Source organism: Hesperophylax consimilis, chromosome 27 (assembly GCF_061612785.1).
Source record: "Hesperophylax consimilis isolate HC1 chromosome 27, BYU_Hcon_1.0, whole genome shotgun sequence".
Lineage (NCBI taxonomy): Eukaryota > Metazoa > Arthropoda > Insecta > Trichoptera > Limnephilidae > Hesperophylax > Hesperophylax consimilis.
The window spans coordinates 1,358,647-1,383,561 of record NC_142862.1 but is presented as its reverse complement, the minus strand read 5'-3'; the positions used below and the strand labels follow the sequence as shown (position 1 = coordinate 1,383,561).

Here is a 24,915-nt window from a genome sequence, read left to right as displayed (position 1 = left end):
TCTGTACCGAATGTTACACGTCAAAACTGTCAAACGTCAACATACTATAATCATGGAAGGCGCTGTTTTAGTGAGTAATTTATATTAATTGACTTATATTTGTCGTATTGAACCATTAAAATGGATTAATAAATTAAAGAAAATATATTTTTCTAGATAAAATAAGTTAAAACAACTCTTTTCGCATTGAAATTAAGAATGAAAAACGAGTATGCACCGGTGAATTTCGGCATGTTTTGTCTATTTTCTCCACGCTGACGTAAATTCTTATGAAAATCAATGTAATTTTGCGCAATGCATCATTTTTCATGCATTATGTATGCCATCTGACGAAAATTAATCTGAAAACTGCTCTATTTAATCTTTCCTAGTGTGATTTACATTCACGCCCAAAAACATTGATGTATTATATTTATATGAGACATGAAACGAAAAAATAGGTTCCGCTTTTTTACCTCCAACTCTCCCAACGCTCTAAATAAAACTACCAAATACGGTGTACGCGCACCGCTTATCACGTTCTAATAGTGGAACAAGTCTCGATGAGATATTAGTACACAGTAGCGCCTTTAATTGTAGCTCTATGCTCAAAAAGTGGGATAGGCAGGTATATACATAATGCCAACATTGTATTACCGAAATAAGAAAGCAATATTCAGTGTTTTCCGTTGCTAACTTGATAATATGATTTGTTTTTATAGCCCCCTACTCTGTACCTTGTGAAGGGAATGTGCATCCTGGACAACGATGGAAACAGAATCCTCGCCAGATATTATGACAAGGAAAGATTTCCCACAGCAAAGGAACAGAAGGCATTTGAGAAGAATCTATTTAACAAAACACACAGGTAATTTATGATCTTTTGTACCAAAGTTAGTAAATATGAATAAAGCAACCATCTTATTACTTGCAAACTTCACAATAAACACCAATACTCACCTGCTGTCAGAAGGTTAGAGTATTTTCACTTTGCAATAAAATCCAAACAAATGTAATATTTCTGAATATATCCAAAAACTATAAACTGTTTTTGAAAGGTGATGAAATACGCTTTCAAATTTTATTATTATAAATAAACATATAATTCTTAAATGCAAACATAAAAACGTTTATAAAATAGCCGTTTTTTTTAAGTTTTTTCTAACTAGAATTGCTGATGACGAAAAAAAAATAAAATTACATATTTTAGACAAATAAATTTTGAACCTTGCTCACCCACCTCACTTTTTTGTTGTTTCATGTAAAAAAAATTGGTAAAAAATTTACATAATTTTTTTCAATTTCCTTTGGATATTTTGGTTTACATATTTGGTACATTTTAATTCCACTGTAGTTAACTTTTAGATTTGAATATAAAGCGTGCTGTTTTCTATTTCTAACACCGTTTAGATCATATTTCTCACCATTACAGTAAGGGAGATACAATTTCTATGAGATCTGAGGTAAGAAATGTTATAAGAATGGAAAAACAGTGATTTATTTATGGTGTCAGTATACCGCCTCGATGGGGAGGAGATTCAGATACCTGGGAAGCAATGTCGTGAAGCCAGGAGGTGAACTTTATTAAAGAGACTGGGCTACGGTCAAAGGAATTAGGTGAAACGTGATATACAGGGTGTATCGGCACGTACCCGACAAACTTTAACCAGCTATTCCTTAGCACATTTGGAGTAAAAAATGTTATGGGCACTTTGCTGTCCGGTAACATTTTTTTTTTAATAAAAAATTTACCATTTATATTTTCACCACATGTCACCACTGTTTTATCCTTTGTCACAGTTTGAAAACCCATCTGGCAATATTTTATTAGAGTTTCTTTGAATAATATACGTACGTACCTACATTGGCGCGCTTTTACAATCACAACGAAATGGCATGGCACCATTCGTCTCATTTTTAACTATTATTATTTAGTGTGTATGAAAGAGCGAAGACGCTTTTTGACACACTTGCTAATAACAGCTGTTGAACACGAAAAACAATACCAATGACAGTGACGGAGTGTGGATTTTTTTATTTATTTTTTGTTTTTAATTGAAAAAAAATGTTACCGGACAGCAAAGTGCCCATAACATTTTTTACTCCAAATGTGCTAAGGAAAAGCTGGTTAAAGTTTGTCGGGTACTTGCCGATACACCCTGTATAATGTCACAAGTAATTATGGTGTACAAAGTGTCGAGCATAATAAGCTTGTTCAAAGAGATTGTGGGAAGTGAATCCATGAATAAAAACTCACTTGTTCTCAAACAATACGATATGCAAATTGAATTTGATTGGAGTACTACAAGAATCGATTGTACAAGAATGTTAATAAAATATTTATATGAGAGAGAGTGTAATTCATTTCAGATGAATTTATGTTAACGTGAGCAATTTATGGCGGTGGCACTGCAATGTTAAACTTGAATCGCATTCTGTCAGCTTCAGTTTGTCTCCGAAATTAAACCTCAGGTACCTTTTGTGCGAGTTTCAACGGTCCGGTTCTTGTAGATATGGATTCAATTCACAGCTCGCTGCGTCATTTCCCAATTCGCATCGTAGTGCTGAGCGCCGGGGGTGTAAAATAGCAAAGTCCTCGTACCTCAAACAGATGTGAATACGAAGTAATTAGATTAAGGGGGTATTTCACTATGTCGGGCTAAATATCTGACTAGCTAGCCGTTGGCTGGCTTTGAAGATCAGAATAACTTCGTTATTCAACGGCGACCGTTTCACCATTGTTGCCGAGCTTCCGGATAGATAACACTCGAAATAGTCTGGCAACATCGCAAAATGTTTGCAGTTACCCCATCTACTACAACGGCTGTCATGTTTTGCCACAATGTCTATGGAATGCTAACGTCAACGCCAATTGACAAGTTTCCCGCTACAGTCTGCACACCGCAAAGTGTGCAGTTTTTTGGTTATGTTATGTTGATTATCAGGTCATTTTAGATAGATTCGTGTCGAATTAATACATTGTTTCTTATTTTGAACAATATCAAATAATTCAGGATGGATCATACAAGCATTCAAATTCATTCGAGCTCTTAAAACTCGCGGCCTTCGCATCGCCGCCCTTTCACCTGCTTCTGTAAATCAAAAACCTCGGTATCCATAATAATTCGCAACAAAATTCGACTCACTTCTCCGCTGTCAAACTCGGAATGTTTTGATGCCCTCTTTGATTCGAGGAATAGCGCCTAACGTGAGGTTCGAGCACTGATTAGTCAAATCGAACTTTAACCCGAGCGTTAGCGTTATTCAGATATAGTGAAAACGAAAAAATGACTAATCCGCGGATTAGTGCTTAGTCAGAACATAATCAGAGATAGTGAAATACCCCCTAATTAGTTAAAATGTAGGTAAAAAAGGACTTTTTTATTTCATGTATTCCCAGTATAAAGTTCAATCTCCAGTCCGTGAATTTCTTCCTTTTATGAATGGTGGCCGGACTCAAGGACCCCGCCAGGATGGAGCCCGGGCAGGCCCCCACTGCGAGCGGTTGCGTTAGTTCTTACCTTACCTTCTTTACTTGAATGAGCCTGATTAGCTTGTACCAAAATATTTTCTTTCATTGCGCTCAGGCGTTCGGTAGCCTTCGTAAAACTCCGGCTAGAGTTGGGATAGCATCAATAGGGATGTGCAGTTATGTGACGATTGGGTAGTACCCCATACGTTACAATAACAACTATGTTGTGACGACCGATGTTTCAGTTTTGGTCAGATTCAGCCAATAAGCAAGAATAAATTACAGCTCAGCTGAAACCTGAGTTTGTGCTGTGTCAGATCACATTTGGCCTCACTCAGGCGCGCGTGTATGCCTCTAGAATAACCTAAATATTATTTTAAAAGAGAAAGTAATTGTCTGAGAAATGTGGAGATTCGCCCTGAATGTAAGTCTAATGTAAGAATGCAAGGCTGATGTATTAAGTAATATTAAGAAAGGGGCGCTTAGGTGGTTAGGGCACGTAGAGCGAATGAACAAAGAAAGGAGCGTGAGGAGAATACATGACCCAAATGTGAATGGTAGAAGTCATTGACGCCCAAGGAAGACAAGACACAATCAAGTGAATCAGATACTTGATCCGGTCACGTCAATAGTCAGAATAATAGAAGACTATGTACGAATGTGAATGGAGCAAGGAGTGTATTCTAAGACCGAGTTGTTTGGCGGTCCGTCCTCTCTGCCTACCACTGATGGAACGGCGTGATGGTTAGTCAGTTAGATAGTTAGTAAATCACCAAATCCTTGGTGATTGAATTTGTTTGTTTATTTTAAGTGTTCATTTTCCAGGGCCAATGCTGAGATCATAATGTTAGATGGTCTGACCTGCGTCTACAGAAGTAACGTGGATCTGTTCTTCTACGTCATGGGCAGCTCACATGAAAATGAGGTACGCTACACATATTACTGCATACACATTATGAAGCAGCTTTATAATATTTTTTATCAGCCTTCTGGGATCCAAGTTTGGACGTCGGCTTTCCTCGAATTGCCGGCTTTTTCCCTTCTGTATAATACATACAGGGTGTCCGGGGTGAAAGTGCAGTAACTCCGGGAGGTGATTCTACATGATGGTAGAAGTAAAAAAGAAAAATAACTTTTTTTGAAATTTCTACTTTTAGATGTACTTTTCACGTACAAACGAAAAATTGCGCCGGCGTGTGCGTACTGCATTATTATTGCTTTTTCTTTATTGCATCATTTGAAATGGACCGGCCGATCCTAGAACTAACACCTGCTACCTCCCCTTCCCGCGCTTTACAACTGGTAACAGAACAGCTGTGATTTGTTTACTTTAAATAAATATTATAAACAAATACCTCACATGTACTCACTATACATGTGGATTACATAACTCGATAATGGGTTAGAGGGTCTGAAGGCCGCCCGTTACTTAACCCAATGCCTGCCCATGCAATATACTCTGTCAACTATCACACGCCAAGCTATTTCAGCCTTTTTTAAGTTCTCAATTAAATTAATCTTTACGGCATTCCCATTGCCATTGAGGGCTTTGTTTATACTAGATGCTCATTACTGATATCTTTGGTACATACTTGATAAGATATTTGAATCCTCGAGTGTGTCCCGTTATGTATTTTCGACATAAATAATAAACACCGACAGAATAATTGAGTGCGGTGAACCGCCATAGTGCTGACTCACTAACACAAATAAACAAAGAGATATAAGATAAACACTCACATGTCATTATGGATTGTATCGAGTCGGCAACGATTCTCCAACTTTTTTCACATTTTATATTTGATATTGCACTAAATTGTACTACATTTTATTTACACAATGTTTTAAAGATTTAAAATTAATATTCTTTTTTCTCGTGGAATATTGTTGAGCATGGCCAAACACATAACGGTACGTTACATTCGCCACACATGTACTTCGTCGCTTTTCTTGTTTTTGGTCTAAGTTTAGTGTTAGAACAAACATAACAGTTTTTATAAGGTTTTTGGGTTTTTTCCTTTGCGGGTATAGGTATCGGCATATGTTTTACTAGCATTTTGGCAGATAACCGTAATGGCACATCTTGTGACGTACATGGACCAACTTCAGGGTGCGATGTAGTATGATATTTTTCTAATAGTTGTCTTATCACATATAATTGGAAATCAGGAAAAGTAATGTTTTTGGAAGTAACGGTTTTGTACATAATGTACGAATTCAGTAAAAATAAATCGATTAAATGAAAGAAAACTTTTTTGTACCACTTAATTGATTTTCTAAGCGAATTTACACTAGTTATCATCATATCCGCTTTATCTACTAAGCCCATGTTTTTATTATAATCTTGAATACAATTTGGCTTCGAAACTACTTCTCCAGTTCTAAAATTTATTTTCCCAGTTGGAGAAACTTTATCATCATGAAGCGTCGTTAACATGTGAATTTCTCTTTTGTCGTGCCATTTTAATGCCATCAGTGAATCGGAATACTGAGAAGTAATTTCCCCTTTCTTCAATTTGTTGAATTTTGGCATGTTTTTACGGTTTTTTCGCACCGTTCCACATGCGTTAGTTTGGTGGTCATGCAAAAATTTAAATAATATTGGACTAGTGTACCAATTATCTACATATAATTTGTGGCCTTTACCGAGGTAGTCATTTAACATAGTGGTGACAACAGCTCCTGAAGCCCCAAGACATTGATTGTCAGTGACATCCGTCCCATCTCCACAGTAAATAATTATATCTAAAATATAACCTGTCTTCGAGTCGCACAAAATAAACATTTTTATTCCAAACCGATGGCGTTTGGATGGAATATATTGTTTAAACTTAAGACGTCCTTTGAACTCTATAATACTCTCGTCAATGCAAAGATTTTCGTATGGCACCATTGTTTCTTTGAACATTTTTCGAGTGTGATTGACGAGAAGTTTAATTTTATTTAATTTGTCACCAGCAATTTGAGAATCAGGGTCTGACATATGCAGCATACTCAGCAATATCTGGTAACGATTTCTTGCCATCGTCTTGCCAAATATATTACTTGTCAGAAGGGGATCTTTTGACCAGTGCTCTTCTATCGTGTGGTGCTTATTTCTGGTCATTAGCATTGTCACTGCAATAAATATGTAGAGTTCATTAACTGATGTATCTTTCCACCTGCGAAGCCGTGAATGTTCAGAAATAACTTTATTTCTAATAGTCGCTTGATAATATTTGTTTGTCTCCTTGACAATTTCGGCCATTATATTTGTATTTAGAAAGTGTTCAAAAAAATTTATTTCCGGGAAATTTTCTGATAATAATGGGGTCGCGATTATTCCAGATGGAAAATCATTAAATTGATGGATGATTGGTTTAAAATTTCCGGAATTCACAGTCCAATTTCCTGACGAAGTTCTTTGGGTAACTTCAGTCTCCATAGGCTCATCTTCATTATCACTAAGTTGCGTTATAATATCTGAGTCATCATCACTTTCCTCAATTTCAGAGTCAATATCGAGGACGAATTCTCTTATCTCTTCTTCATTGAGATCGCGTCTTGACATATTTAGGGATATTAAAAATAAAGTTTCAAAAATGATTTTATAAAAGTACACACGAAAAGAAATATCGAACTAAATTAAAAAAAAATACGCAAACTAAATTCTCAATTCGGGAATAAAAACTCAAGTCCACATTTCCGCCGAATATTAAAAAAAACTTTTAGAACCACACCACAGAGAACGTAATAAGAACCACGTGATATCCACACACACGACGCTGCGATGGCGGGAGATTCAAACGACTGCGTCAAGAAATCTGTTGACCTTTTTTGGATGTTGTTTTTCGTAGTATAAACAATTAAAATTATCATATTTTACCAGAGATGTCGCAAAGAAACAGTTCATAATATTTTACAAAATAATATTTAGCCCCATCTACCGTTAGAACTTAGAAATATCATCTTCGAAACATTCATACTGGCGATTTACGTGATACGGCGTAGATGGCAGTTGTGGCACGGATCGTCCGTACGCCGATACGCGTAAATGGCAGCGATTGGGTTAACAAGAGATTCATTCATTAAATCTTTTGAAAGCTGATTACTTCAATGATCGTTTCATGGCGTGAAAAATATAAGAATTTTAAATCCACATTTACGACAACATACCTCTCAACGACGGAAACTTCAACGAATACCTACAGTTGGAAGACACCAACACACTTTCTGTGTAAATTCATATTATTATTTTAGTGCAGTTCTCTTTGTTCTTCGAATTTGGTTTAAAACATCTTAAAACAGACGATTTTGAAGCGCACTATTATAACATCGAACTCTCGGTTTACGCGTCACTGGCAAATAATAAACAACGTCACCAGTCTCGCACTCGACAAGCCTACAGCAAATTTATCGGGTAAGTGTGTACATCCACTAAGGATTTTTTGTATGGAAAAAAAAGTTGGAATTTCGGAAAAAGTTTTTTTTTTGCTCCTACCATCATTTATTTATTTATTTTATTTTATTTTATTTGTGTACAAAAAATTATTAATTAATTATTAATCATGTAGAATCACCTCCCGAAGTTACTGCATTTTGACCCCGGACATCCTGTATAATGATGTTTTCGATCCACATACAAATTTTATTAATGTTGTGAGACAGATGATATTGATTTAGTGATGAGGCTTAACCCCCTTACTTATAAACTTGTTGTAAATAAGACGTGGTGAATAAGGTCGGAACAGTAAAAAACTTAACTTTTTACCACGGCTAAAAGCTTTACCGTACCAATTTAAACTGGTGTATATATTCACAAAAGTGGACCTAAATCTCTTGTAGAAAACTATAGGCCAATATCACTATTAAGCGCGATATCCAAAGTCATTGAAAAGCTTTTCAAAACTAGGTTAAACGAATATGTGGAGAAACATAACATTCTAAGTCCTAACCAATACGGCTTTCGGTCGGGTAAGGGAATGGATGATGCCATCGCATGTCTCACTGAAACTATTGCAGGGAATATGAACCGTGGCAAGAAAACTATTGCCCTTTTCCTGGACCTGGCCAAGGCATTTGACACTATATCTCATAAAATTCTTTTACAGAGACTTAGAAACATAGGAATAAAGGAAAAAGCTTTTCAATGGATAGAAAGTTATATATCTAATAGATTTCAACAAACCAGAATTAACGAAGCTATTAGCACTTCACTAAAATACACTTTTGGGGTACCACAAGGAAGTACACTTGGGCCCCTTCTCTTTATTATATACATAAACGAACTTTGTAACCAACACATTGGTGGCAAAATTATCACGTTTGCTGACGATACAGTTATTTTGTTTGAAGGAGATGATTGGAAAGAAACACACCACCTTGCGAACACAGGTATAAACAGAGTAAAACAGTGGCTGGACAGTAATTTGCTTACACTAAACATACAAAAAACAAAATATCTCACATTTAGCGCTACCCTTGCAGGTCAACCCAAAACACCTCATCACCTCACAATACATAATATTAAGTGTAGCCTTGGAAATAATAACCATACTTGTAAATACGAAACCCTTGAATGTGTTAAATCTGTTAAATATTTAGGTATAATAGTGGATAACCATCTTAAATGGAAACAACAAATTGAAAACACAGCTAATAAAGTGCGCAAGCTTATTTATATATTTATAGCATTGCGGGAAATTATAAAAACTCAAGACATTAAAAAAATATACTACGGGCTCTGTAACTCAGTCATAACCTACGGTTGCATTGGATGGGGTGGAACAGGATTAACAATATTATACCCGCTACTGAAGGCACAGAAATCCATTCTACGCGTCATTATGAAGAAACCCTTCAGATACTCGAGCGACGCTCTCTTCAAGGAGTTTAATGTGCTTGATGTTCGACAGTGTTACATAAAAAAAATAACAATCTGCGTCCACAAAAATAAAAACAAAACGATAACAGTCGATCATAATCATCACACCAGAAGTAAGAGCAGAAACGACCTTTCTATTCCAACTAGTAATACTGCGGCTTATCAAAAAGTTTTCTCATACCTGGGACCAAAAATATACAACAAAATCCCCTATCAATTTAAACTGTGTGAATTATCAGCCTTCGGTACTAAAATTACTAAATGGTTATTAGACTTAGGTAGGACAGATTCCGAAAAATTATTAAAAAACGTAGTCTGAGTTGATTTCTTCGATTTTGTATTTTGTATTTACCTAAAAAATATTTTTTTTCTTTCTTACATTGATATATTATATTTTTATTTTATATTTTACATGTACCTATCTGGATTTTATTGTTTATTACTGCTAAATTGTATTTTCCTAAAAAAAATATTTTCTTTCTTACATATATATGTTATATTTTAATTTTATTTTTATATTTTACATGTACCTACCTGGAATTATGTACACTCAACCTGCCAATTTGACTGTCCTAAAACGGGAAACTTCCTAGTTGGACAGTCAAAGCTTCCTTTTATATTTGTATATCTTGTATGTAATAAATGTAAAAATAAATAAATAAAATAAATAAATAAATAAATAAGAATCTAATTAGTATGACGGATAGTTTAAAGCTGGGAGGACCTCGCTCTTCTGATCCTATAGCTAGATATGACTATTTTAAGCATTGTTTGATTTGTCTTGGTAAATATCTTCCACGCTGATATCTGCAGTGATTATCCTAACCGAATGACACCAATCTCCTTCCAGCTGATCCTGATGTCGGTGCTGAATGGTCTGTATGAGTCGGTCAGCCAGATTCTGAGACGAGGAGTGGAGAAGCGGGCCGTGCTGGATAGTCTGGACACCGTCATGCTGGCTGTGGACGAGATCTGCGATGGAGGGTACGTTTCTTCTCCTTCATAATCGCCTCCCTCAAATGTCTCCAGCTTTGCTGATTCTTGTTGGCTCACCCATCCCACCCATCCAAAACCCAGGCTTCTTTCAGGCTGTTTCATCTCTTTATGTCTCTGTTTATTTACACATTAACATTTTTTTAACAGTATGATTAAAAATTTACTCATGAATTGGGCAAAAACTTTTCCAAAGGTTTAACAGCTTCCACGGTCGAGTAGTAAGGCTCTCGACTAGCGATCCGAAGGTCTCGGGTTCAAATCCCAGTGTGCAAAAGTAAATTTTATTTGATTTTTTGTTTTTTTTCACATTAAAATTACATAAGGTATATTTGCAGTATATTCCACAGTGGAAGATACTCTCAGTTATTACCCTGGAGTAAGACCACCATTCAGAATTGAAACGTTGCTTGAAATGGCTTTAGCCATGTTTGATGACCAGATCCGCATAGCCAGGCACTTCCCCACCATCCTCTTCCACATCTCCTTCCCCTCCCCACTACCTTCAGCCTTACAACACACCCCAATTGGGGATGCCGTAGTCTCACTGGCTCCAGATGGTTTTGAGCAGTTGGGACTCTTGTGCGGTATTCGCAAAGTTATAGATGCTGTTAGTTTTATTTTAATAAAATTTAGATTCTTAGAATATGAAATTTTGTAACTATCCAAGTGATAATGTTGACTTTCAGGACGCTGTATACGTGGAATTGCGGAATTTTTTCTAATATTGGTTGTACATGTGGGAAAATTAAATAAATTGGTTTGTCGTGTTGATCTTAACGGTATATGAATTTTTATTAAATTTGTAAGTTCTGGCGAGTCCAGGCCATTTTTCAGAACTTAAAAAAACAAGCTGTGATAAAAAATTAAACATTGTGTATGAAGAGAGTTAAATTTAATTGATTCGGATATTAAGAATTTACAAGGGATTCACATGTCGTTGTTGTATATAATTTTGTTTGAAAAATATTACATAATCTCACTGAAGTATTTTGAAGAATTTGCAACTATGTCTTTATTTCTCTGTCGTTACACAAGAAAAGAATAGTTGAGCAGTAGATAAAATGTGGAGCAATAATGGAGTTGTATATAGTGATTGTAGTTTTTCTTGTTTTGACGAATTCTTTCCAAAAAAGAGATCTTCCCAATTTTCTTTTGCATATACTCAGCCTGCTTGTTAAAGGTTAGTTTGAAATCTAATATAACTCCTAAGTAATGAAACTTGGAGATACTTCCAAATGCCCAATTTACAATCCTGGTTAACATTATCAAGGGGGTTTTGCTACTGTCAGGCAATAAGTTGCATAAGGGAGATAGCGCAATGGGGCTATGCCCGGAGTGCTTACGGGAGCTACGCGGATTGTTTCCGTGTCAATACCAGTAATATTATTTATGTTATCTCCCTGACTTACCTTATTTAAATTGTCTATTCCAGCATCATCCTTGACGCAGACCCCATCTCCGTGGTGGGAAGAGTAGCGCTGAGGACAGACGACGTGCCGCTGGGAGAACAGACAGTGTCACAGGTAATTACATATTTGTTATTATTATTTGCGTCTGTCTTCCTGTCTCTGTTTTAGGAACTACAATGTCAGCCAATTGTGTAAAGTGTGGTGATGACAATCAGTTTTTTTAAGTAACAAGGATCGCAAGAGGACAGCTAAGCATTGAAAATGGAGTCAGTGTAATAAATCAACAATTCTGTTAATTTGTGTACCTACTTTTAGAATATTTGATTTTGTGAGTCTGGTTGTCTACAGTATTACATAGTAATATTTTGTGAGTCTGGGTGTCTACAGTATTACATAGTAATATTTTGTGAGTCTGGGTGTCTACAGTATTACATATTATATATTACTATGTAAACTGTGTACTATGTACCATATATTATTATGTAAACTGTCGTTTAGAAGAACGGAGTTAGTTTCTGAGACATTCTTTTTTATTATTTCTGTGAATTGACTTTGTGTCCCTTTTCCAACATGTACTATGTATAATAATATATTTAGTCTTCATCTTCATCTAGTGTTCGGAATGAGAAGACCGAATATGTTGGTCTACGTCTCTTGTGGCATTGTGTTATGATAACCATAAAAGATTTGTGTTTCAATTGTTGCAGGAACTGTTGAGAAAATTACTAGGCTTTTCGTAGGCTTATTAGGGAACATTGAATGCTGTCTTCTTCTTTACATTCCATTCTAGTTGAGGTGGGCACACTGCTATTCCAAATAACAGTTTCATTTATACTATTAAAACTAACATTGTTCTCCAACTGATCTGTGGAAAAGGTCTCAAATTAAAGGTGTCAGATTTTTTTTCTTTTTTAAGGTGACAGGTCTTTGTTTTACATGGCTGCGATTATGCTTTTAAAAGGTTCTTCATTGTCATTTTTAATTCTGCATTAATTTTCGCTATTCTGTTAATCTGTAAGCTATTGTGCGTGTTTTATTTTTATTGTTAACGCTGAGGGCTCAGGATGTTTTAAAATTTTATTTTATTTATTTATGTATTTAAGAATAGACCCACCAAACTAGGCGAATGCCAGTATTGTTGGTAACATCATAAAAATGGAAATAAAATAATGTAATAACAATAATAGCAAAACCAATAATAATAATAAAAATGGATATATTTAAGATGCTATCTAGATTTCGTTTAGTTCATGAAGAATCTTGCTATCATGTGTAAATATAGCAGCCGATAAAAATAAGCATCAAGAAAAATGAAGATAATTTTGTGTAGTTCTTAGTCGAAGTATGATACAGTTAAATATTACAGGAAATAGGGTCGGGTTAGCTCAGTGGTAGAGCAATGCTCTGGCAAGGCTAAACTCCTGGATTCAATTAGATGTAATCTATCTTCAATGATTAAATAAATATTTTCACATGTAGCAAATAATATGTGTATATATTTTCAAAATGTAAAACCAACCGGTTTCAGTTAACCCTGAACCTTCATTAGGGTTATATAAAAAACATATTACCGGTTTCAGTTCACCCTGAAACTTCATCAGTGTTATATAAAAACATATTACCGGTTTCGGTTCACCCTGAAACTTCATCAGTGTTATATAAAAACATATTACCGGTTTTGGTTCACCCTGAAACTTCATCAGTGTTATATAAAAACATATTACCGGTTTCGGTTCACCCTGAAACTTCATCAGTGTTATATAAAAACATATTACCGGTTTCAGTTCACCCTCAAACTTCATCAGTGTTATATAAAAACATATTACCGGTTTTGGTTCACCCTGAAACCTCATCATATAATATGTTTTTATATAACACTGATGAAGGTTCAGGGTGTACCTAAAACGATTGGTTTTGTATGTTGAAAATATAAACAATAAAGTGATATTAAAACGAAGTTATTTTATTCTAATTATTATGATTAAATAAAAAGTATTCTACATAATAGATAGGTCATACATCTCCGTTCCATTATTTGGGCAGCAGTCCAGTTATTTGTAGCTGAAAAATTTGGGTGTCTTGGTGTTGGTAGGCAAGTCCAGAGATGTCATGTTGGATAACGGCAGAATCCAAGTAATCTGCTTCTCCAAGTTCAGTCCTCTTCTTATAAACGTTTCCTTCACAAGAGTTATCTTATTTTGGTCTTTGATTTCATTTTGTTTTAGTTAAAAGTGCACATAATAAAGTTTATTTTAAATTAAAATTAGAATTTCTAATTGGATAATTTATATGAAGTCGTTTTAGTGAGATTTCACCTGTTTATACATATTTTTAAACCATTAAACCCTTCAGTCTAATTTGTTCCCTTTTGGGAACAACTCATGTAGTCTCATATAAATCGTTGTTAAACGGTATTAGATAGAGAAAACACCACGCTTTATATTTAAATCTAAAAGTTAAAAATAAAGAGTTAAAATGTCCACTTTATCAAACCCATTTAAAAAAATTTATTAAAATTTGTTTTTATTAATTATTTTTTAATGAAACAACATAAAAGTGAGATGACAGTAACTTTTGTAATACATTTGTTTAATAAAATGCGCGTGTTTATATATATTTTTTTTTTTTTATTTTTTTATTTTTTATTTTATTTTTTTATTTTTTATATATACAATAATATTATTATTGGGTTTATAAAAACAGTTTATTTTTAAACAAGTTCTGCTGTGTAATACACAGCAGAACTTGTTTAAAAATAAACTGTTTTTATAAACCCAATAATAATATTATTGTATATATAAAAAATAAAAAAATAAAATGGAGTTCTACAAATTAAACTTAATAACAATAAATGTTTATATATATTTATTCATTATCAGTAATTTTAGTTAAAAAATTGTAAGTTGAACAATTTAAAAATTTTTTTCATGTTCGCTTTCAAAATTTTAATATATCAAAAATTATATGTTAATTTATAATAATAAAATTTGAAATCGTATTTTATCACCTTTCAAATTCAGTTTTTAGTTTTTGGATACGTTCAGAAATATTCCATTAATTTTATTGTAAAGCGGATATACTCCGACCTCCTGCCAAAATATGGTCTTAGGAGTTACATTTAGTTTGTGTCAACTGTTTTTGAAAGAATGTGTATTTGTTATTATGTAGGTCTGATGTAATTTATTACACTTATATATCACACAATTGGGTAACGCAGATCACAAGCGAAAAGAAATCTCTCTATTAACAAATCTATAAGATGACAATACACTGAACTCTTATTATTTTATATTTTAGTCACGCCATCGAGATGAGAGAACACACTATTTACTCAATCAAATAATTCTAAATGTATCTTTTGCCTAGTTTGATCCTGTCTCCGGCATCAAAAGTCTTAAGTAAAATAAAAAAACACATAAATTGCGATTCGAATTAAGTGATAAAATTAATACCTTTTCTAACATTCTTACATTGCTGGTCATGGTAAGGTTGAAGTTGCTTTGCCTGTCTAGAATTAATTAATTAAGTGAGATTCATAATAATAACTAGTGACTTACATCCGAGACTTGTATCTGGTGACGTATGAGGCTTATAACTACTGACTTAAAACTAGTGGCTTATATCTGGTGACTTTCGACTAAGGCTTATAACTAATTTCCCTCTAAGGTGTGGGCATGTGCGACCGCACATTTGTTAAAAATTGTCCTCACACATGTTTTCATCTTCCGTACACATCTCGAAGAGAGGAATGTGTCACCAGATTTTTGTTTTACGCTAGTATTCACAAAAATAACTGACGTTTTATGGCAGGTTGACAGGGTTTGGACCATATGTTAGTATATTGTAAAATAAAATAGTGTTTATTTTATAAAAATATTATTTATTATATTGTGGTACATTAATTCGATTACTTTATTTTAGCTACGCATGAATGTGTGTATTTGCGCACTAGCTTCTTTCTTTTTTTGATTACCTTTCAGTTATGTTATTGTGTCGCACACACAATGAACAAATTAGAGGGAACGTTACTTATAACTACTACTGACTTAAAAACTAGCGATCTTACATTTACGACTTATATCTATTGACTTACAACTAAGGCTCATAACTACAGGCTTAAAACTATTGACCAAATGACATACATATTTACATGTGTATTAAAACAAACAGAAAAATCTGTAAGTTGTAGAAAATCCAACAATTCAAAGAATTTTTACAAGTCCTGTAATGATTTTTTTCTAGACTAGTAATAAAATTTTCTCAATCAAAAATAAGGCTGAAATGTGCCCTGTTCACAGTAATTTATTAACCCCCTTGTGCCGGGCCCCCTGAATTTGACTTTATCAAGTATGGTATTGTCTTACATGTTGACTTTATCAAGTATGATATTGTTCTACATGTTGACTTTTCAAGTATGGTATTGTTCTACATGTTGACTTTAAAAAATATATTTTATTTTAGTTTCTTGTCGAACCTTGCGGGTTAAAGAATATTAATTTTTGTAGGCACTATGACAGTAGATTAAAAATGATGATATTGAAGTGTAGAAAAAAATCATTTTCCTCATTTTAAAAAATAATGACTTTCGCTTTGGGTTTGTGGGTATGAATTAGCTATAGTACCAGTTATTGCTTCTGGTTTAAATATTGCCAGTTTTGTTGTATTGTCACCTTGCAGTGTTTGTTACTACATGAGAGTGTTATTATTGTAGGTTATGGATGCGGTCCACAGCCTGTTTTGGTAGCAGTCGAAGACTTGGAACAAACCTTTGCGCAATGGCCATTAGAGAAACAAACCACAGAAAAATAACTTGTGATAGAACAATAGAGTACAGTAATCTGTTAGGGGAAATTGTGTGCGAGCAGGGCCCATCCCTCAAATACTACTAATAGTTAATATTCTACCACTGGATAGGTTTTTTTAAGCAAAATATTAAATACTGTTACGGCTAAGGTCATCTCAATGGCTAATGTTAGATTAACCTTTACTTTCCTGAACGTATAAATTTTGTATATCCCGAATGGGGTCATTAGGGTCACACATATATCGCGAAGCAATTGTGTCTCTTATTCCTTTTGCCCTTTCCAATAACACTCAGATATTATTTACTACCTACCGTTTGAACCGAACATCGCCAGCAGTCAATCATTAAGTAAAGTAAAATGGTAAATTAGATAGATAATACAAAATTACATAGAAAACTACAAATACATATTATTACTGTAGCCCTTTCAAGTAAAATGCACTTTTTATGTCCGCACTCGCGGCTTGTTTGCGGCGAGGAATTTAAAAAGTAATGGGGAAGCGGAGAGCAATTTCATCGGAAGCGGATATGTATTACATTGTACTAACCATTCCTGTTTATATCTATCCATTCATTGTTCTTAACAGCACCTAAGAATCCCGTCGAAATATATTTTTATTTAAAAAAATTTAAAGTTAATCTCTGGAACTATACTTAATCCACCTATGTTGAAAGATGTTAACTGATACGTACCTAATAAGTATACTCATGGAAGATCCCATCAAGTTTTTCTGGGATTACCTAAATTATTGAGTATGTGATGTAAAAACCAACTTAGATATTGCACAAAACTCTCGTTTGGGGTATGTGTATTACCCCCTCTGGTGGGGAAGGGTTGAGATCACTTTCAAGACAGTATAACTCACCAACGGACAGACACAAGAGATAACCGTGAGAGTAACTTATGTTCTGCTTAAAAATACCTATCCACTTGTGTATATATTATATCTGAGATGAGGGGTGGGCCCAAAATTTTCCATTCTTCTAGACATTGGTGCATTATAATGTTAACACGAATATTGTGTTTGTAGGTTTAATAGTTACATATTAAGTAAATAATTAATACAGTAAACTACATAATTCAAGTTAACGTACTTGTCGTTAAGCTGGTTTTATAATATAGATTAAATTAAAATTCCTGTCTTTGTTTTGAATTCACAAAACATTCATATTTTTAATGCGGACCAAGTTTCAAAATATGTTAATAAACATTGCAATAAAAATGCGACAATGTGTAATTGAAACACTAACAATGTGACAAAAATTGATACGTGAAAATTTTTACAATATGTAATTGTTGATATTAAACAGCCCTGATAGACTTTGAGTACATTTTACTTGTAAGCAATTTTCAATAATTATTACACTCAAAATGTGACGATAATAATTACATTAAAATTGTTACAGTAATTGAGCCCTTATGCAGAAAAACTGCGTTATGTGAAAAAGTAAGTTCTGTAGTAAGCATATACACATTGAACGTCAAATATTTTAATATGTGATAACGTATTTCAATTTTAACAGAAACACGTTTTATGTATTTTAATCAATTTGTTCATAATTTTGAATACAATAATCGTAAAAGAAATTAAAAAAATAACGGTGTTTTTCCATCATAATATCATTATTTTTTCATTTTATTAACAAAATGTTTGGTATATCACATTAACCAATAACACAATATAGAAAATAAAACTTTATCATCTCAATAATGACAATTATGCCAAGCGCCGATCGCACAAACCATCAGTTTCAATTAAGAAATGGCCGACTTGTCTTGACGACGCGCTACCGGCCGTCACCATAGATATTGAACTGCCATCTGTGGTTGAGATTTTAAAACAATTTTCGCTGTGTACGTATGGATATATGTCATGTAATTTGAATGGATTGTTATTTTGATAACGCTTTTTTTTCCACATAAAGACTCTATTTATCAATTAAACATTTTACAACTAATGTTAAACTAAAAACGTATTCTAGGTGCTGTATCCTGAACTTATGTTATAAAAAGTAATAATAAATAAATAAAATACATTCCTAATTAGAAATAGTAACCCAACCTGTATAACACATCGAGCCTGGAATATTTATAATTTAAATATTATGTTTATTAATTTTTAGAATAGCTTAACGAGTAAAACCTCAAATTGTAATATTTAATTATTGTAGACAGTATTAGCGATTCTTAAATGGAAAGAAAATCATCCTAGTCTCGCAGAAAAGTCAATAGATGTCACACATTAAAATTAAAATAGGATATCCAAGACACCGTCAAGATTACATTTAGTTCAAGTTGAATCTTGCGATCATATATAAAGATAACAGCCAGTAAAAATGTGCAGTGAAAAAATGAAAATAATGTTGGTAATTCTTATTCGAAGTATGATATTGTTAAATCTGACCAAAGTAGATAGTTACCATTAGCTCAGTTGGTAGAGCGCCACCCTGGCAAGGTGAGGGTCCTGGGTTCTAGTCCTAGGTGCCACTGTATATTTCCTGTTTCAAATTTTCGTTTAAGAATCGCGAATATTGTCTTCAATAATTAAATACATATTATAGTTTTAACAATATCATTGAATTGTTGTGGCAACTACTCTCTCTCGTTATCAATACCATATGGTTCTTCATTATATCAAGTTTATCAATTAGGACAAATAAGTAGTCATAGATGATGTGATACCCATATTAAATGTTTAGTCATAATTATATATATACATCAAATTGGTTTCAACATACAATACCTTGAACGTGGCAATTTTTCCAAAAGTGATATTTTATATTTTAATGCCAATCATTTTCTCCGAGTGTGTTCATTCCTAAAATGCCAAATATTTGTTAAAATATTCAATTTATTTAACAATATGTAACACCGCTTTCGGTTTTTCTCCCTCCTGAACAATTTGTTTCATGTCACATTCGCGGTATTGCATTCTGAATGACAATATATATCATTATAGATTATCTTTGACAATAATTCACTAACACTATTTGAATATAAGATATTGTGCCTTTATAATCTATCAAATAATAATTAAGATTGAACATGTTAAAAATTCTAATTGTTTAGAGTGAAATTTATACATGTAATGCAATTATTAGAATAGATGCATTTATTTTATTTTGCATGACAATTTTTTCCTATGCAATGGAGTAATATCCAGGTTTTAAAGTCACAAAAAACATGCAAATCATTCAAGGTCTTAAAGTCAAACATAGTTATCTGCAAAATAAAAAAACAATAATTCGAGGGCTTAAAGTCAAACAAAGTTATCTACAAAAAGATATGCCAATAATTAGTATTGGAAAGTTTTATTGCATATAATGTTATGTCAACCTGTTGAAGTCCGTGACATTGAGAAAAAAAGACCGAAAAGTCGTAGATAACTTATTCCAAAGCCTTCAGAGAAGCTGCGTAAATCAAATAAAAAGTATTTTCTAAAGCAATATTTGGCGCAAGCGATTCTGAACTTATTATTCACACAGTTCCTTTGTACATTGTGGTTAAAATCACTTAAAAAAATTATTTCAATTTTAGTATTGAGGACACCGGCGTCTCATCCACAATCGACCTAGAATTATTTTTAGATAAGGTTGTTTGATTTTAAGCCCTCGATATGCATATTCATGTTTCAGACGGCCTACATAGCTTAGTGGTATAATATGCATTTAATTTTCATGTCGGGAGATTACGTCGTAGTATCATTTATTTGTACTACATTCATAGTATTGAATTACTTTTTTTTCACATTATTGTGAGTTTTAACATAGTTACTTTATAATTTTTGTGGTAGCTTATAGCTGCATAGATTTTATTTTATAATTTCTTTAACCCGTAAGCTGCTCAATTAATTCCGGCATAATATTTTTACATACCACCATGCTGGATTATTTTTCTAAACAACATGATTATCAAAAAAAAAAATTTTTAATCTATTTTTGTGTAGGAATCTCCTGAAAGTCATCCAATATTCCAATTTGGATGTTAAAAAAAACCTACTCACAATAAACTAATGAAAACGACAATGCAAGCCATCAGCAGCTTACGGGTTAAATATTATTTTTATTTTTATTTAACTGTTTAGAATTTAAAAAAAATATATGTTGTCACCATAACATGGCATGGTGTTAAATTCTAAAACAGTTATTCCCCAAACATAAACAAGCAATGTTCAACAACATTTTTTAAGTGATGACAATGCAAGTCGTTTATATGATGTAAGTACAATGCATTAATTTAATGATTTTGCTTGCCCATTGTCCAAAGTGGAAGATACTTCCAGTATCGCCCTTGTGATAAACCACCATTCATATGTTGTTTGTATAGTAACCATATTTGAATAGGCACATTCCTCTTCCACTTTCCCATTTTCTACTGTCTCACAATATTTCCCAATAATTGGGGTTGCCATTGACCCACTGGCTCCTAGCCGTGGAACTCTAATGTGATGTATTTTTTTTTAAACTGCCTGCAATTTAAATGCCATAAAAAAATTGTTGTAAGATTTTTTGTTTTAATTTAATTGTTTTAAAATTATAAAAATTAAGTTAGTGGTATATTTACTTCAGTAAGATGAGGAATACATTTAAAAAATAGTATAGTACTAAACAATTTAAAAACCCCTGGTACAAATAGTGATCCAAGTCACCTATCTATTTATTTAAAACCCCTGGAATAAATAGTGATCCAAGTCATCTATCTATCAATACAGCGAAAGTTTTCTGTCTGGCTTAATTTTTAAATCTTTTGCAAGACTGGTAAAAATCCAGTGATTATTAAACATGTAGAAGGCATAATATTTAGCACATACAGAAGTGAGCTTTGTAAGTGTTTTTGAATTGCATTTTTATTTAGGTGAATTGGAGCACTATTCATTCAACGGGAAGTCAAATAACATAAATTATTTTTAAAAATACCATTTTTCGAAAATTATCACTTTGTAGGTTTTAACTCCGACACTGGTATAATTGTACTACGGAGATTTACAGTACTAATATCAAAAAGTAGAATTTTTTTATATTCCAATTATAACCATTATAAAATCACATGAGAAAAAGGGTTATTACCACAATTGAGACCCCATCTAACTGCTATATTTTGCGAATAACATATTAGTTTGCGATCATAGACATTCAAATTATATAAATAGACTTGTCCTAACATGAAATCTGGGTATCATTTCGACGAGTTGGAGGCAAACCATGTGACCGTATTTTTTGCATCAATCCGCACATTGAAATAACTAGACCGTGCAAAGGTTTGCAACGTGGAACTTTATGTTCATTCTTAAACAAATCGTCTGGCTTCGCGACGCAAAAAATTGAGTGAGGTGGGCAAATTATAATACCTTTGTAAAAGTGTCTAACTAAATAGTGAGTAAAATTTGGAAACAAGCCTGATCTTCTGTGTACCCGATTTGGGATATGTAGTAAAGATTTTTATGCAGCCAGCAATTAGAGCGCCATTATAAAAAGGACTGGTAATTCGTAAGGAGATTTTATTTTCGAGGACTGAATGATATTTCAATATGAATTGATAAATCATCGAAAGTGGGATGGTCACACAGCTTCCTGCGCAAGATGTTTGTTCCCCTTTCTCTGATTGGCTCGTCTATTCATTTGTGTCTGTGTTTGCAATGAAGGATGGGCAAAAATGAAACAGTATTATTTATTATCAAATATTCATTGTACTTATCGTTTATTCTCGGCGGGTCTGAAGGTTGTCTTGATAACTCAGTGGTTTAGAGCGGCACTTAGAATATTCTAAGTTCTTATTTCAGTTATGGCAACAATATATTTTTATGTGAATATTTTTCAATGATATTTGATAAATTATCTGGCTATATCCTTAATATTCTAAAGCCACTATATCAGTTTTTTATAGAATTGCCAAAAATACTTTGAATGGTGTTTTTCTTATAAATGTCCCAAGGATTTGTTATCATATTTCTTAATTATGTAAATACAAAACCTTTACATACAGTGGAGACTTGATAAACCAAACAAATGAAAAACAATACTTGTTCGAACTTGTTTGTACTTTAGATAGAAAAATTAAATGAAACAGCTGTTTGCTTAGGAAAATTATTTTTATTAAAACACACTTACTGAGTCATAAACCTATCTATTTTAGTTAGGTGGGTTACATTTATTAACCAAGAAAAAGCTTTATCCCTCAATTTACGAAGCAACATCTTTTCGAATAGTGACAGATCATTTCCGTCAGCCCAGTTCAAGCATTAGTGCTAATATATATAGCTTGTGATTTGATTTGTTGATATTTATGAGAAAGTGAAGTTGCAAAGTGATCTTTCAAACTATCCAATATGGTACGCTTTTGCACTATGGTAAAGTTTTATGTTTTTGGCGTAGGAACCATGTTTATAACCAAGTGACAGCACAGAGTAGCGTGGATACGGCGCAAGATCTCTTACGTAACTACAGAAAAACCCAGCATTAATGGCCTCGGTACGAGGAGAGAGGGTTTGTTTGGCAGTTCGGATTAGCCTGGGTACAGATTATCTAATATATTTGTAATTGAGATATTTCCTGAGGTATTTTTGGCTAGTCTATTTAAAATTCAAATGGTACTGTTATCATAATAATGAGCAGTTATTATTTTAAGTATTAGTTATTTTTCCAAAGAGTGTTTGACTTCCTTTAAAATGTTTAAATAAATTTGTGCTTATTAAGAATTCCTCGTTTTTCAATTATTATAAATTATCTTTCTTATGAATTTATTCTTCGCAAGTCAAGCTTGCAACTTTCTAGGAGAAACGAAAAACTGGCGGCGAGATCAAATTCAGATATAGAATATTCAGCTGTATCTACTACATGCATACATAGCATTATGTTTATCATTGTGAGCACATCTGATTATTTATACCGATGTAAGATTGTTGCCGAATTTTGAGATGTCTTCCATTGTTATGAGATACACGGTGATGGATTTGTAGCGATGTTATGTATCTTATATGTCCTCGCTTACTCTGATAGACTTTGTTTATGTGTTGGCAATTTTCTTTAAAACATTGATGGACACTCGCCGGAAAACAGAGGTTTGTGATTTGACACGCTTTGTCACATGTGTTTTGTGAAGTCGATGAAAATCAGTAATTAAAAATTTAAACCCCAGCCAGATGTGACACTATCAAGTTTAAAAGTATTTGCATTGTAACACGCTACAAACTACTGCAATACAAAACTTGACTGTGTTGTCTGCTGTGTCATATGGCATTCCTAACTAGAAGACATTATATTATTAGTTATTGAGCAGGCAGCATTTTGTTGATGCGCTCATATCTGATTTCACAATAAGTTTGACAGTAATTATACATTATGTCAAATCACGTCTCCTCTAAAGTGAATGACGTTGTGTCGTAATATCATTTATTTATTTTATTTTGTGTGACACCTCACAAGAGCGCCCCTGTCTGTACATATATGTCGCAACCCAGTTGGACAGCATTCTAAGGGGGGGTTAAGGTAGGGGCTGTAGGAAGAGATATATTAATCCGGGTCTTGAAGAGGCCTGGATTACATGAAGGATGAAAAACAGACACCGGTAGCTTGTTACATGTACGAGCCGACTTACACAAAAATGATACGAAGAAATGACACATTCTCAAGAAACCAACATCAACTGGGATCAATGCTGCTAGCTCCTCAGAGCAAGCTCCATTGAAATACCTGTATAACAGACTCAGAGATGGAATTCGGTCTGTTAACGATGGGTTGTCAACTTACCACTTTTTTGGTCATAACCTCCATAGAGTAAAGGTCAAAACATTTGACCATCCAATTGTGTCTGCGTAGGATGCTTTCTTTTGATTGTATAGATAATAGAAACAAGTGAGATGGGTCATAAACTATTAGTAGCATTGCGTCATAGCGTGTCGTTATTGTCGCATTGTTCAGCCATGCCTTTCCACCCATATTATTCAAACCGACAGATCAGTGGCCGAGTTGGCATCTACAACATTTTCCACTTACTGTAGTGGTAGTAGGAGATTTTTGAATATTATCAGGCTATTATTCGAAAAGCGGAAATATTTGTCTTTATTTAAAACAAATACTACCTACTGCAGATCGCATCAAATGCAAAATTTTTATTGGTTACGTCGCTTTGACGTCGGCGATGGTTAGTAAGCTTTCATGCCTTATCTCCCTTTGTTTCTAAGACCTATACTGTTTTTTCCTTTGAAAAAAGTATAAAGAATTGAATTCTTTCTAAAATCCACTTTTTACCTGTTGCAGGTTATCCAGTCAGCCCGGGAGCAACTGAAATGGTCGCTGCTGAAATGATGTCCCAACGTTAACTAAGTTTAGTGTTCATATTTTATCTGGTTTCATGTACTGTAAGTTAAATAAATAATAAATATATCATAAATAA

At 33.5% G+C, this 24,915-nt stretch overlaps 1 protein-coding gene across 3 annotated transcripts; it reads left to right on the top strand.

Annotated features, from left to right (window-relative positions):
* zetaCOP (COPI coat complex subunit zeta) lies at positions 1 to 24,915 on the top strand. Of its 3 annotated transcripts, none has more exons than XM_089648323.1 (7): positions 1 to 70; positions 702 to 847; positions 4,277 to 4,376; positions 10,165 to 10,298; positions 11,743 to 11,833; positions 12,427 to 12,514; positions 24,780 to 24,897. In XM_089648323.1, exons 1-6 carry the CDS (start codon positions 11 to 13, stop codon positions 12,457 to 12,459), a joined length of 564 nt encoding a protein of 187 aa, XP_089504449.1. In that variant the 5' UTR covers positions 1 to 10; the 3' UTR covers positions 12,460 to 12,514; positions 24,780 to 24,897. The 3 variants fall into 3 exon arrangements, with proteins under 3 accessions (XP_089504449.1, XP_089504450.1, XP_089504448.1); XM_089648324.1 differs by lacking the exon at positions 24,780 to 24,897 and adding an exon at positions 16,431 to 18,496; XM_089648322.1 differs by lacking the exon at positions 12,427 to 12,514 and having other exon boundaries at positions 24,780 to 24,915.

Coding starts and splice junctions, on each gene's coding strand:
- zetaCOP (XM_089648322.1), top strand. CDS start 11: ATGTTACACGTCAAAACTGTCAAACGTCAACATACTATAATCATGGAA. Junction 4,377..10,164: donor GCAGCTCACATGAAAATGAG/GTACGCTACACA, acceptor ATCTCCTTCCAG/CTGATCCTGATGTCGGTGCT. Junction 10,299..11,742: donor GACGAGATCTGCGATGGAGG/GTACGTTTCTTC, acceptor TGTCTATTCCAG/CATCATCCTTGACGCAGACC.